This window comes from Motacilla alba, chromosome 1, assembly GCF_015832195.1.
Source record: "Motacilla alba alba isolate MOTALB_02 chromosome 1, Motacilla_alba_V1.0_pri, whole genome shotgun sequence".
NCBI classification, from domain to species: domain Eukaryota; kingdom Metazoa; phylum Chordata; class Aves; order Passeriformes; family Motacillidae; genus Motacilla; species Motacilla alba.
This window is the reverse complement of record NC_052016.1, coordinates 108187007-108202103: the sequence shown is the minus strand read 5'-3', so window position 1 is coordinate 108202103 and position 15097 is coordinate 108187007. Positions and strand designations below refer to the sequence as shown.

The window sequence follows — 15097 nt, the reverse complement described above, 5'->3', positions numbered from 1 at the left end:
GCACACCCACCTCCTTCCCTGCTACACACACAGAATGTGCTATTCCTTAATACTTGTTTTGGATAGGAAACAAGACTAAAACAGTGCTGCCAGGATAATCCCAATTTATGGGGAAAATTCATCTTTGGTGTGTTAACTGTGTGCAAGGCTTCAGGCAATTTTCTGCAGAGACCAAGACCTCAGGTTCCTGCAGCAATACTTGTGGCAAGGAATAGTCAACACAGGAGGGGAGATGAGATCTCCTCAGTGTGCTGAGATAGAAGCCTCTGTGATGATTTTAACTGCTGGGGTAGAGGAGGGCCAGAGGAGCTGAGTTTAGTAGAGCCTGAAGCAGAAAAACCAGTCAGAAGCTGGTTTGGATAAGTATGAGAAAGTCATCCCCCCCCCCCCCCCCCCCCCCCAGAAAATACAAGAAAGAAAAAAAGCTTGCATTAAAAATTTGGGCTGTGCAGAGCTACATAGTTTCCAGGGTTAAGACTGGGAATGTGAAAGTCAATAGTCAATCCATTACATATGATTTCTTTTCTTAGAAATTAATTAAGATACATCTCCTGACTCTCCTCATGTACACAACACTTAACCAAAAACCACTTCACCAAAGAAAAGACTATGCCTATGACAAGAACAGGACCTCTTTTTCCTGCAAGTAAATAAACTTTACAGGGGGAAAAAAAATGGAACTGGGTAGTATTCATTCTTTGAGCCAACTCTGATTTGCATGGTAAGCATTCAATCATAATTAATCTCTTGTTTCACTTAAAATTAAATCCCCCCTTATCATAGATCACTAGATCACTAGATCACTAAGTACTGGATGCAGTGAAACATGTATAGCATCTTTAAAAAGTTTGCCTCTGAGCATCACAGTGAGTTACTGCTGCCTATCTTGAATTTCATCATCCAGACAATCTGATTTCTGCAATCATGGACAGTTATAGGCTTCTGAAGAGAATAGTGGTTGGCAATGCCTTTTTGGGAAAGAAAAAAAATAAATCAGGCAAAACTGAGCATGCACAGAGAGCCCAGTTTTGCCGTTAAAGGAATCCAAAGCCTCTGGACACACTGGAATTTTTCAGTGCACCTTACACATTCTGCTCCTAAGAATGACCCAATTCTGCAGCCACTAATACACACAGCTTCAAAAAGGATTAGCACCTTTCCCCCCCCAGCTCACCCTCTGTCCAGGTCAACTTAAAAGTCTGTTCAAACATTGTCAAGATAACAAAAAACACTTTGAAAAGGCAGGGGGGAAAGCTGCAGACGCCTGAAGACTCAGTGCATTTTTATAGCACAAACACATGCTCATTCCCCTTAATCACATGCACACACTTGCAAGGCATCTCCTCTAAACTTTCTCAGGGACTCGATCTGAGTGGCTGTAGTTCAAAGTCCAACTGCCTTGGCAGCTGAAAAGAAAGAGAAAACCATGGTGGCTTTGTAAGAATTATAGTGATCTTATTAAAAAAAAGTATGTCACTCTCTGCTGGGACTTAACATGGCAGTGCCACGCAGCACTCATTGAACTGAGCAGCATTTCAAGCACACAGCTCCTGGTATAATAAGACCAGAGGCTTAATTAGGTTCCTATCAGTATTGCTTTTTTCCTGCCTTCAGCCAAGAAGGTATAAGAAAAGATTGTCCAATACAGATACTGCAATTTAAAGTCTCAAGTTAAGAACACAGTGGGTGTACATCTACTATAAAATCTACCCTAAAAACATGCCAGTTGTTAAACTAAGCAGTGCATTAGAAGCAGTTAGATATAATGAGAATGTAAATGGAAAGTATTCTAGGGAGATATTTCAGCTAAAAACAGCATACACACTATGCTATCTTTTATTTTAATCATGCTTTAAGCCCTGCCTTTTTGAACTTCTTATAAATTCTGCTATCTCCCTTTGCAGTTACTTACATATTGGTGTATAAATTCAAAGACGAGAAGCAATTAGAAATGAAGCGAAGACTCCCTCTCTTGATGCTAATACATCAAAGGAAGGGAAAAAAACCTTCCCCCCTCATACACACTGGGTAACACAGAGAGTTTCTGCTCTTCACAGCCTAATAGCTCAAGTAGTTCCAATCGAGAGTCTGATGTCAGCCTCTGATTACATGGAGATGCCAAGCGATTGGAAAGAGCAGCTTTTGAGAAATCCCAGCTCTCTGACTCCAGCAACCACGCAACCCTGCAACCATGCATTTAAAACACACACATGTATTACTCACATCAGCTGGTCCTATTTTTTTTCCCCACTTTGAAGATTATAACATTGCTATTATGAGTTCCCTGGGGGTATCTGCTTGATTTAGGTACATGTGTGAAGGAAAACGTGTCAGATCAGGGGCTTTTTTAAACAATTGTCATTCCCCTGCACCTGATCTCTTTTGCTGTCCAGTTTGGAGAGAGGAAGAGCCAGGCGCTGCCTTTAAACAGACACACTTCAGAGGTCTGCTTTTGTCTGAATGGAGAAGAAGAGGTTGGGACTGGCTCATGGCAGGGATCAGCAAGGACTGTTCCCACTCTTTTTCTGAATGTGCACCTTTGCACATCTCTGCCAGATCAGCCTAATCCGATCCTCAGAACTGAAGCCTCAGAACAGGTAAACCTATGTAAGAAATGCCAACAAATCCTGATTCTGCTGATTCAGAACAGCAGCTGAGTGGCACCCTGAAATTGGGTATTTATATTTCCTTCCTGCAAGTCCTTCCCGCAAGTCCTTCCCTCAGTTCAAGGACATTTGAGAACTGTGCTAGAGTTTTTTGGAAATACTCCAGGCCCTTCATCTTTCAAAAAGGAAAACAAATGCCTCATGCATCTGAATCAACAGGTGAATGACCTCCCCATGCCCTCAGCTCGTTACCAGAGTCCCTTTATTTCCTAATCACCAAATCTCCCCTGTATGAGCAGGGAAACTAACCTAAAGTAGGAACGACTCCATTAATTTTACTGGAACATTCATCTTATGTTTCTGTATGAACACAAACATTATGCTATTAAGGCTTTTAAATAGAAGCATGGAGTTTTAAAGGGGCTGTAGGAAGAATTAAAAACCATTAGATCCACAGCAAGTTCACGTCTCTTACAGGTCTGGTTCTATTTTCTCTGCACTTTTGCTCCTGTGTAAAGGAGACCTTATTGGTTTTAAAGGAGCTAAATTATTTCCAGCAGAATTTCTAATAAACCCACTGGAGACTCTTGCTTGGCTCTTGAGCATGAGCCAGAAAGATGCTGCAGTAACTACTATGATATTACACAGCTGTGTAGCAGCAGTGAGGTGGAAATCAAGCACTGAATGTTTTGGGGTTTTTTTTTTGATATGTTTTTTTAACTGGCAGGCTCTCCATCTAGCAAGAAAATCCCCAAACATTCAAACCTGGTACATTAGCTTAAGTACTATCTGTGGAATGATAAGCAAGAAGCTATAGAACAGACAAAGGCTTTCTGAGTTTCACCAGTGGAAGACCAAGGAAATTATATTCAGCAAAACTCTAGAAGATTTACACCTGTATAACAGGGAATGGCTTTGGAGGAAAACCACTGCTTTGTGCTCTTCATCTGTTACCTGGCTGTGCCAGACAAAGTCTAGTGAGTCTACCTGAGCACTGAGCTCTCAGAGCCTTTCCACTGAGCATCTCACTGGCCTTGGCAGGACAAGGGATTTTACACTATGCTTTTATGTGCAAAGAGACCAGAGTCTGCATTCCACAAGCTAACAGGACTTAAAGAGACAACCCCGGCTTTCAAGAAGTTAGATCCCTGCCAAAGCCACCTGACAACTTCCATTCCATTACCTTCTACCAGATACTAAATGCATGAGAAAAAAAATACCTCAAGCAAAGCCTCTGAATGGTTGTGTTCCTGTGTTAAAGGTCTTCTATCACGATGCTGTAAACAAAGATAAGGCATTTTTCTGCTAAATGACAGTACTCTAGCTAATGGTGCTCTAGTAATGTTAAGGTAAATTGGGGATGGGATCCTTAAGTGAGCAGGTTTTTCTTCCTCTGTCTCTTTGTTGTTCTGACAGCAGTAAAGGTAAGAAGGAAAGCCCATGCTTTGGCCTCCCTCTCCTTTCCACTCTACTAATGTGCCATCAATCCTCTGCATTTAGAAGAAACCATTCACTGAGGAAATTCTCCAACATTCCCACAGCCACAGCTTGGGTTATTCACATTCACGGGCAAACTACAGGCAGGTGTACCAGAGAAGTGAGTTCTGTAGCACAAATGAGTACACAGTGGCCAGCACAACACTAAGAAACCAACCCTGGCAAGTAGAGCCAAAAGCCTTTCTCCTTTTCCAAAATGACAAGGGAAGAGGTTGTGACATTCCATTCGGGCAGGTAAAGGAAACAAACCTGACATTGAGGGATTACTACATCCAGTGCACAGCTGCTTTTCTTTGGAGGTTTTATTCTGCACCCAACGACGACTTGCCAATTAATACAATTTCAGTGTACAAAGGGAGCTCTGAATACATCCTCTTCCTTCATGTCCCCCAGGTTACATTAGTGTGCACCTCTAAAAGTGTAACTACCCTCACACTTAGGCTCACTAACTATAAAGGACAATAATACAAAGCTAAAGGAAGCTAGGAATCTCTTCTGTTTTGTCTCCAGCAGTATCTGAGATATTTTTGTGTAAATGTATCCAACCCATGGAGATCTACAGCTGCACCTCAGTACCACAGAAAATCCATACCATGAAAACTGCACTTTGAATCTCAAGGTTCTTGAAAAGCTGAGATAAAGTGCAACACTTATCTTCCCAACATGGATGCTTTTTTTTCTTTCAAAATGCATCTAGGTCTTATGTACCTCCCTGAGGATCCCTGCAAGGATGCTCACCAATCCTAAGCCTGGGATAGCCTTACAATGCAACTGAATTCTGAGATGGAAGCATGACAATTTCTTGATTACATTTCAACAGCAATTGAGACTTCAGCACATTAAGTCAAGGAGGAAGAGGTGCATTTTCTGATGAGCTTTGGCTCCAATAAATGTTTTATAAAAATGGTAGGACTGTGGCAAAAAATACATGAAAACCTTTACAAGGCATTAAACATTTTCCTGCAGTGCTCAAAACCCAAACAGAAAAGCGTTATATCAGTGTGGCTAAAAGCCACACTAACAAAAATCCCAAACCAAACAAAATCAAAACAAAACCACCTAAAAAGCACAAAGAGAGAGACTAAAAGCAAGAGTGAAACTTGCCAGGCTGTTCTCAGTAACCAACTTCAATCAAACAGAATAAATTAATGCAGAGCCTAAAATTATAAAGAATCAGTTCAGAGCTGTCTTTTTTATCTCAATACTGACACTCCAGGAAAAAAGGAAAATTCTATAGAGGCGCTCACTGTAGAGATCCAAGGGCCTCTGAAGAGCAGAGTAACACGGGAGATCCCCACTCTTCGAAGCAGCTGCATCACTGACTGTTAGCAAATAGCAAAATCAGGAATGAAAAAGTGAAGCAATAAAGATACAGCAGGCAACTTCTGGAAACCATACAGCTTTTAGAAAGATTGGCTACTGGTAACACATTGATGCTTTTGAAAAAAAAAAAGCCTGGAATGTGTGGAATTCTCTGGGATGCCAGGGTGCAAAAAGGATCTCATTAGCTAGGGCTTTCAAAATCTGCTGCCCGGTTGTTGCCTATTATTCAGAAAGCAAGATGGCTTACATCATCAGTTTCTGTAAAGTACAATATTCCACTTAAACTGCCAGATCTCTAGTCCCTTAGACTGAGAAATCATCTTTCCAAATAACCATGAGTCCCAAGTCTACACACTAGTCCAGCACTTCTGTGTTTCTGTATTACCAAGATAATCAAGCATCTAATAATAAAACTGGGCAGTACCACACTGCTCAGTTCTCTTGCTGCCAACAAGAAAACTCTAAGCAACATCCAGACTGACAACAATCATGTTATTCCTACATGGTTCTGCTGTAGAATCAGACCCTGGAACTGCACCTGATGAAAAGAAGTGGAGCGGCAGAAGGGCAAAGTATTTAGTTCAGGAGTTGAGCAGGAAAGCATTTCTCACCATTGTTTCTCTTATACTCAGAGTATTCATATTTTCAAGATGCTGGCTGGCCACAGGCTTAAAAGGAAGATGAAAGGTCAAGCAGCATCTGGGCAGGCAGAGGCAAGGGACCTTGAGTTTTTGAAGATGACCTGCTTGTAACTACACAGAATCCACCCTTTATTGTGCCTAACAAAGTTTTCCAATCACACTGAACAGTGACAAAACCAAAGGCAATACATAGGTAAATACCTTTATCAGTATCTTAGTAGAGGACTTTAAATAATTTTCTTAAAGCAGAGTATACACATACTTGCAAATGTTCACCATTGCAACAGCAACAGAGCTGAGAGTGTTAAGGCCTTGTGAAAATGATAGCAGTAGTGATAAGCATTACTGGAAAAATGCCAGTTATAATTAATTTTAATTCTTCGTTAATATTCCCTGAATCCAACATAGATGTTTTAATATAATGATACATAATTTTCAGTGTAATATACAACATTATTATGCAAGACTGTATGATATGCTATTTTCAAGAGAACTCCTTTCCTGCTCCCCTTCCCCTTGGTATCATCTCTGCAATTGCCAAGGAATGGCATTCTGGGCAAGGAATGCCCCTCTAACCACTGGCTCCAATAGCTCTTGAGATGGCATTAGCCCATAATTTCCTTTTTCTAATGCAGCCTGAGTGTTCACAGGGGAATCCCTGAATACAGCTGGCTTATGAGGCCTGGAGAAAAAGGCCTTCCATTGTCACAGCTCAGTACCTGGGGTGTGTCCAGTAGCATTATTCTCAAATCACTGCACTGCATTTCAAGTTGGAATATGAAGAATGTCTCACTGTGGCAAGATAGGCTAGGAGTTTTAAACTGAATACTTGAAAAACTTGTGGTTGGGCTGCACTGTCCTGGTGTTAACATCCCAGTACTTGGTGTCTCAGTCAGTGCATCAATAAGCCCAGCCCCTCCAGACTCACAACATGCAATAAATTCAATGCAGCCATTACAGTCATGGCATGGGTGGGGTGGCTGCATGCCTGTCACCAGCTTGTTCCTTGTGGTTGTGAGTCCAAACCTCCAGCCAGTTCTGAATTATTCTTAGATGTGTCATTTGGGCTGGACAGCCAAAAGACAGCCCTGAGGCCATCCCATCATTTCCATGCTCACCACAGGAGATGGAATCAGTATGCTTTAATGTGATGCTGATTAGGTCCTGGGCAGATCCATGACCACCTGCGATTGCCCTCTTGGTTTCAAAAAAACAACTGGGTGTAGCAACTTGAGTGTAATACTTTCAGGACTGAATTATGTAGGCACTTCATGCATAAAACAAACATTAGCATAGTCTTGCTGAAAGTAATAATGAAGGAGGAGGCGTTAGCCCAGAGAGGAGAAAGCACACTGTCATTATACACTACAGGGAAGATGGGCAGCTTCCTGCCAGGCAGTTTTATCTGTCCCTCGGGAACAGCGAGCGGTCTGCAGGCCAAAGGGAGGCATCGCTGTGGGTGTGTATGGATTTTGGGGGAATGTGAGGAGGTAATGTGTAGAGTGGTGCTGTTCAGCTCTGAGTCTCAGCTGAGATGTTCAGATGCAGCACTATGTAAACGCAGCTCTGCTGATCCAGCACTGGAGGGGGAATAAAAGCAGCCAGAGGAGGCAAAGAAGTTGACTGCTCATGTACGTTGGATTGTATCGAGGCTTTCCCCTTTAGGGAAGATGTGGTACAGCGCTGCATGGAGAGAAGTGATGAGGACAGGGAGGTGTGCTTTCAGCAGCTTTACAGCTGCAGGCAAGACACACACACACCTACTGGAGGATGGGTGGGGGCAAAGCCCAGATCCAGAGTTGTGGAGGATCCCTTGGCTGACCAGACCGAGGGACATCTGCAGATCTCTCAGTGGCACTGTGCTGTATACAAGAGGAAGGAGGAACAGCTGGCAAACACAGGGAAGATCATGACCAAAAATTTCTCCCCTCTTAAAGAGAGAAGGATTTAAAAGAAAACCAAACACTAAAAAAAATTTTATCATCACAGGGATAAAGCCAGACTCTCTAATTAAGCAGATGACATAACTGTGCTGTAATATCAAGATTTCGCTCTGTGATTTGCAAACAAGCTGCACTTGCACAATCCAGAAAGAAAAAAGCCATACAGATTAGAACAGCTAAGCTCTGCTCTCACTTACATTAGTATATACACACACTTACTCAGCTCAAAAAGACCTACAGATGAGAATGTGATACGAGGAGTTTCATTTCCTCAGACAGTTCCCTCACAAGCCCAGCCAAGCCTCCTTCTCACTGCAGTTTCCAATCACAGCCCAGCACTCTGCTCTGATTATACACTCATGCTGAAACCACAAAAAAATCTCCCTCATTTTGGTCTCATCTATGGTTGATGTATATTAATACATCCCCAGCAAAGTGGCTGTCACTGTACAGACGCTGAGTATGCAGCTTAAATACCGTTGAATACTTGAGGCTTGATTCTGTTAATCAGGACAGCTTCATTGATCCTACAAGAGTTACGCGTATTCCACAATGCTCCAAAGGGGAAGAAATCCAAAGCACAATTTTTAAGTGGCATATTTATGAAAAACACCTAGAAGAGGGCATGGTCTTGCTTATCCTGGTGTAAACTCACTTTGCTGTACTTAGTGGAGCTACTCGGGATTTAAAGGGGCACAGCAAAAGGCAAAAACCAAGGCAAATTCTCCTTTCAAGCCACTGCTTTTCCTGAAACAGATACTGAAAGGTCAGAACCAATACCAACCTCTGCTACTGCAGACTTCCAACCCACAGCCCTATCTATCAAAAACACCCTCGTATCCACAAGTGCTTGGGAAGCGTATGCACCAGCGAGAGAACAAAATCTTTACACTGCTGTGAACACGAGCCATATTCAGCAGAAATCAGCAGCTGTTAGGACTACAGAGCTTTTCACTGCTTTTATAGTTTGGGTGGAGAAGAAACAAGATTCAAGCACTGCTCATAACACAAGTTCTATATTGCCTTGATCTTTATCCTCCTCCCCCTCCTCCACCCTCCCCTCTTCGCTCTTCAGGGCCACTCTTTAAACAGAAAGAAGTCATTAGCCAAACTTCCCTTATTTTATGGCCCCGACAGTTAGGTAACGACGAAGCAGTTTTATTATTTCTACTTGAGAGCGTTCGATCGGGAATTCAGAGACACTTCTAAGGAAGAAGACATCTGCCGGGGAAGGGGGACAGGCCGGCAAAGGGAGGAAACCCAAATATGCCCGAGTGCGGCGGATCATCTCCATCAGCCCCGGCGCCCAGCTGACAGACCTCGTCCCCCTCCCTGGCCAAACCCTTGGCTGCAGAAGATGCGTCCCGAGAGCCCCACCAGCCAGCTCCTTACGTAAGGCACAAACCACTGACATCATCCCTCCCGCCGGCATCGCCGCGGCGCTCAGCGGCGCCCGCAGACCCGACCCGACCCGCGCCCTCCCGTTCCCTTCCCACTCTGCTGCCCCGCCAGGGCTCCTTTCCCACCGACTCTGCCCCCAAACTTTGCACGGCAGGTTGCCAGAGGATGGCTTTCCCTGCCGGGCGCCCCGCGCTGCGGTGCGCTCCATCCATCCCGCGGTGCGCCCCATCCATCCCGCGGTGCTCCCCACCCATCCGTCATGCCGTGCTACTTACGCACTGCCTCCTGCTTGGGGTCGAGGCCGCGCACGGCTCCCTGGAGGCCGGCGATGCGGCCGTGCAGCGCCCGTACGCGGCGGTGGGTACCCTGGATGTCAGCCTCGACCTCCTGGAAAAGGGTGCAGGCGTGCCGGGCCACGTCGGAGAGCTGTCGGAGGATCCGCGACAGGGCTACGTTGCTGACCGAGCAGAGGTCCAGCACCATCAGCACCGCTGCCGCCTCCCTCTCCCCGCCGCCAGCCGCCTCGGCGCCCTCGCTCGCCGTTCCCGGCTCCTCCGGCGGCGGGTCCCGCGGCGGCGGCGGCGGCTCCGCGCCCCAGCTCTCCTCCAGCACGGAGGCGGCGGGCTGCCGCCGGCACAGCCGCTGCGGCTCCACGGTCCGCTTGGCGAAGGGCATGGCCGAGCCCTCGGCCGGAGCTCTCCCGGGCTCCCGCGGGCACTGGCGGGGATCGCTGTCCTCCTCCTCCTCCCGCCGCTCCTCCTCGTCCTTCTCCTCCTGGCCGCCGCCGCTCCTTGCCCGCCGCCGTCACTCGCGGGCGGCCGCCGGCGGGCGGCTCATCGCCTCGCTCCCTCCCTGCGCGGGGCTCCGGGGCTGCGGGGCGGCCGCCGCGCCGCCGAGCATCCGCCGCCGCTGCCGCTGCCGCCGCGGGGAGCCGGGGCACATCCGCGCCGCCGCCTCGCTCGCTCGCTCTCACGCCGTCCCGCTCCGGCGGCGGGTGTGAAGGGGCGGCCCGAAAACCCGGAGACAGGAATCCCGCGGCCGCGAGGAGGAGCGAGCCGCCGAGCCTCCCGCCCGGGAGAGCGGCGGGGCGGGGGCGGCGGGGGGGACCGGGGCGGTGCCGAGCTGCCGCCGCCGCGGGGAGGCGCTGCGGGGCGGCCGCGGTGCCGGGGCGCGGGCGGCGGAGGCAGCGGCGGCCCCCGCGGGCAGGGACCCCGGCTCCGGGCACAATCTGCCTCCTCGCCCCGGCCCGGCCCGTCTGCTCTCCGGCGGGAGCGCTGCTCAGGTGCGCAGAAGAAAGAGAAGCTGTTTCGAGGGGCAGAAGGGAACCCGACTCGGCAAGGCCCGACTGCTGCGGGATGGTGGTGCCCGCCCACTGGTGTCGCCTCCTGGGGCACCGCGGAGGTTGTTGCACTCCCTGAATCAGGTGCATGCACTTGGGCACCGGCTTCCAGGGAGGTGTCGGGCAAAGCTGGGTTCCCGTCAGACAAGGAGCGCTGCTTCTGACGCAACGCAGCTCAGCTTGCGTACATACACTTCTGAAAGGTGAACGTGCCCAACAAGCAGGCTTGAAATCTGAACACAAACTCTAAATGACTGGTAGTAAATACCCCTGAAAGAGGTACTGTAAAAGGAGATCCAGGCAGATGCGAATGCAGGCATTCCACAGTTTGGAAACAGCAGCTTGTCTGCCCACTTGACCTTAACTTGTCATCCTTGCACTTGAGTGTTGTGGTACAGGCTGTCATTACATGACCACATAGAGGCAGCTTTTAATTACCTCTGGTCAAATAGCCGGAGCTGCAGAGAGCATCACTGCCAGCCTGGTGATATATACACCCCACGTTCTGCAGATGCAACGAGCTGCTCCTGGGACAAGCTTAGGTCCAGAGGGGAGATACAGCTGCTTTCACAGAGTGTGAGTGATGAACTCTGCTGGCCCTGCTGCTGGCTTTTAGCATGGATCATTCATGTGCCCTCACGCTTTGCCTCTGGAAGGAGGAACACACCGTGACACAGTCAGCTGAGGTCTTTAGCTCTGGTTTCTGACTTGGATTGAAATGGGTCCCAGCTTGAGCAGGGAGGAAGGCACAGAGCCTGTCCCAATCTCAGCATCACTTCCCCACATTTCCTGGGGGCTTGAAATTCAGGTGTCACCCAGTGGGAGCAAGCAGAGATGTGAGAGCTGTAAGAGGTCCAGGGGCAGTGCTCAAACAGTACCAGAACTATTTATTGGACCCAAGATGAGCCACTACTAAAATCACTGGGGTATTTGTACCCCACATTGCTGAGTTTCCTCTGCAGCTGGAAGGCTTTTAGGTCTAGCAATGAAGCATGGATTGTACTCCTCTTCCTAGCTGGGGGAATCATGATATGTTATTTATAAGCCACTGAAAGGTATTTTAATATTTCACTTGAGATTCATAAAGCAGGGGGGAACTATTAAGTTTTACTGCTTCAGAAAGAACAGCAGCCACCCAAACTGATGTGGGATCACAAGAAAAGGACCAAGAAACAGCAGTATAGCATTACCAGGCAGGAGCAGGAGATACCTCTGAGGAAATCAGCTCAGGCACTCATTTGGCCTCTCTGTCAGGAACATGGTAAGCCAGAGAATTGAGCCATAGGTAACAGATAAAAGCTGCAAGGGGTAGGATTTTAGATTACACCTTACCACAGCCTCCCAATTGCACCTACTCTCTAATCAGCTCAGACAGGACAAGAATTGTGCAGTTTTCTTCCTTCCCTGGAAAACAGCACCTTGAATCTGGCAGTATATCCCTACTCAACCTCAGCAAAGCTACCAGAAGCCGGTGCTTCCTCTTCATTTGCTTTTCCCAGTCTGTTATTAGTACTTCACATTACATAGACTCCAAGGTCTCTTTTTTTATCCCATGCTTGGCAAGATAGAGATTACCTTAGGGACCCTATAAATCCCGTGACTGCTGTGTGACTTGAGTACACGACACACAGCACCAAACCACACAGGAATCAACCTGTTTAAAGGAGGAAGGTTCTGCCAAGTCTGTGCCTCTTCACCATAGGGAGCATATTTACATTTTGCAAGTTTGCAGCATTACTGTCCTTCCCTGCACAAGTCTAGATGTTGCATTTTTCTTAGTTTTTCATTGCAAGCAGAACAGACTCCATATACAACTTGGGTAAGGGGCACTGGCTCATTTTACCAGGCAGGTGGAGATACCGTGTCACTTTCCTCTGGTCAGAACACAGCTCCTACCTTTGCAGGCACTGGGGAGTCAGTGCCCCAGTCATGCACTTACTATATGGTTTTTTATCAGTAATACTGTGTGGTGCAAATCCAAATTCAGTAGCTTCACAGCTGCCCCCAGGATTGCTCTTGGTATGTCTGTTCAATAGCAGATTGCCCCAGGATTGCTCTTGGTATGTCTGTTCAATAGCAGATATAGTAAGAGGGGAGCAGTCCCAAAGGTTGGGTCTTTGGACTCTCTTATAGCAAAAGGAGAGGGAAAATATCTTCTGTGGGGGATTTTGAATGTTGTCTCAGTTCTGAATTGCCCCTCAGAGGTGCGAATTCCTCTGCACTGACTGGAGGCTTCTCTTGGCTGGAGTTAAACCTCAAGACCCTGAGTATTTAATTTGTGAACACATCAGCCTGGACCAACCAGCCATATCGCTAGATGTCAAGAAGCACTTGCTGACCTCAGAGATTGAGACATGTCAGAAAGAATATGAGTCATGAACAGAGATAAACGGGTGAAACGATTCCTTGTGTATTTATTTATGGCAGGAAAAAAGTCATGTTGAACTGTACTGCTTTCTTGCATGTGCATGAGCTGGACTCGCTGTGCTCGTTGCTCTACATTTAGGTTGGAATGCTGCTGTGGATGGCATTGGCTTTCACCCATGTCAGTGAAAAGGCAATGGTTTGCTGTCAAACACAGGCAATGTGGGAGTGCAAGAGCGGGCTAACAGAGTAGAAGAAAGGTCCTGCTTGATCTTTCACTGGTGCTGCTGGTGGCAGCAGGCACCTGGTCATAGCCCACAGTAAGTGTTGTGCAGCTTCCCAGCCTTCCCAGCCCCTTCCCGGCGCTGTGCTCATTCCCTGGCTCGCAGGGGCTGCTGGCAGCCTGGCTGAGGTGTGACTTCGCAGCAATATTCCTGCCGTTGGAGACAGAGGGCAGAGGCTTTGGCAGATAAGAAGGAATCTGGTTTCCTGCTACAGGAAGCAGGGAGGTGGGATTAGGCAATCTCACCCGGTTTGGCAGGTCTGCTCTGGCCTGCTGCAGTGTCTCTTGTTCTGCCGTGCCAGAAAGGGAGGAGAGGCTGATGAGTGCTGTAGGCTACTGTCATTTCCTCCTCTTTCCACAGCTGTCAGGAAGGTGCCTTTAGGCATCATATTAATGAAGTTGTGGCCTTTTGGCCATAGTGTGGAATCTGTCATCGCTTATGCTAGCCCACCCGAGATATATCACTTATTTATTCTCAGCAAAGCTGTAACAGACAAAGCAGTCCAAAACCTGTGCCCACTTAGGCTAGCAAAGTTATCTTTTTTGGAAAATCCCTTCAATATTCAGCTGCCATTCTGCACTTAGACCTGACAGTGACATTCCTTGATCACAATAAGGCCATGTTAAGTGTAAAATCCATAAGGTAGGAAAGTAGCTATCCGGGCAGTTCCCTGTGAGTTTCCCTGAGTCATTTAGGACTCTCAGTTCTGCCATTTTGTTTCAGCAGGTAAAAGTTAAAACCATTTCCAAAACATGGGACATTAAGATTTTACTGAGAAATACCTTTCCTGAAGAGGATCCCTAATTTTGAGTGACTTAGTAAGGCAAAAGGCTGGTAATTCAAATTTTGATGGTACGTCCAGGATATCCAGGAGATCACTTTATCCTTCAGTGAAGGCCACACTGCTGATGCACTGAAACACATATCTTCTTACTCTTGGCTCCTGTTTCCCTAAAATGTTATAGGCCCGAACAGATATACAAATGTATGCAGCATGCAAGAGACCACAAATCTCTTCTAGGAATTGCTATATGAATATGACCAGATATTTGTGTTCCGTGGGTAGGAGTATTCCCTGTTCTTCCTTGTTTCTCTCACAATACTCATGAAATCATTGTTGCTGCCAGTTTGCCATCAGTACTGAAACTGTGCAGTCTGAATTTTCTCTTGTTCTCTGGGCCAGGGCACCCTGTTTCCTCATTTTTTCCTTCTTTGAGAAGAAGAATTCTACTGTCCTCAGTAGAGCTGTTTCCTAATCTTTCTCACACCTCCAGCTGAGGACGCATACAGGCATTAGAATGGGAAGTTTCTCTGCATTAATCTCTCTCCTGTCCAACTGCATTTCCCCAGGCCCTCACATGCTGTCACCAGCTTCTGCTGATCCAGCCCACTACTGCTCTCTCTGGTGGTTGTTAATATTTGTATTGCCATAAACCTTTTCACCCTTGAACTATGAGCCCACTGATTTAGTCATTGGTTTAAGTGGGGAAAATACAGGGCCTGCAGGAGTCCTTGTACCTGTAGCAAAAGGAATTAGTGGACTCTGCGTGGTGCTGCAAAACAGAATTGAATACATTCAAACTAACTTCCTTTCTCCAAAGTCTCCTAATTATGGTTGTTATAGAGTTTACTTGCAATCAGAGTAGGAATGACATTTCAAACTGAAGAGTGATTATTAAATTGACACTTCCTTTAAAAT

General features: G+C 46.9%; 1 protein-coding gene across 3 annotated transcripts in view; it reads right to left on the bottom strand.

The window, feature by feature from the left end:
- NHS (NHS actin remodeling regulator) overlaps positions 1 to 10490 on the bottom strand; it is a 247877-nt gene extending 237387 nt beyond the window's left edge. For all 3 annotated transcript variants that reach the window (XM_038152287.1, XM_038152307.1, XM_038152295.1), the window contains exon 1: positions 9687 to 10490. In XM_038152287.1, the coding sequence (XP_038008215.1) occupies positions 9687 to 10086 (400 nt within the window). In that variant the 5' untranslated portion in view covers positions 10087 to 10490. The remainder of the gene's footprint in view (positions 1 to 9686) is intronic.
- Between the last annotated feature and the right edge of the window lie 4607 nt (positions 10491 to 15097).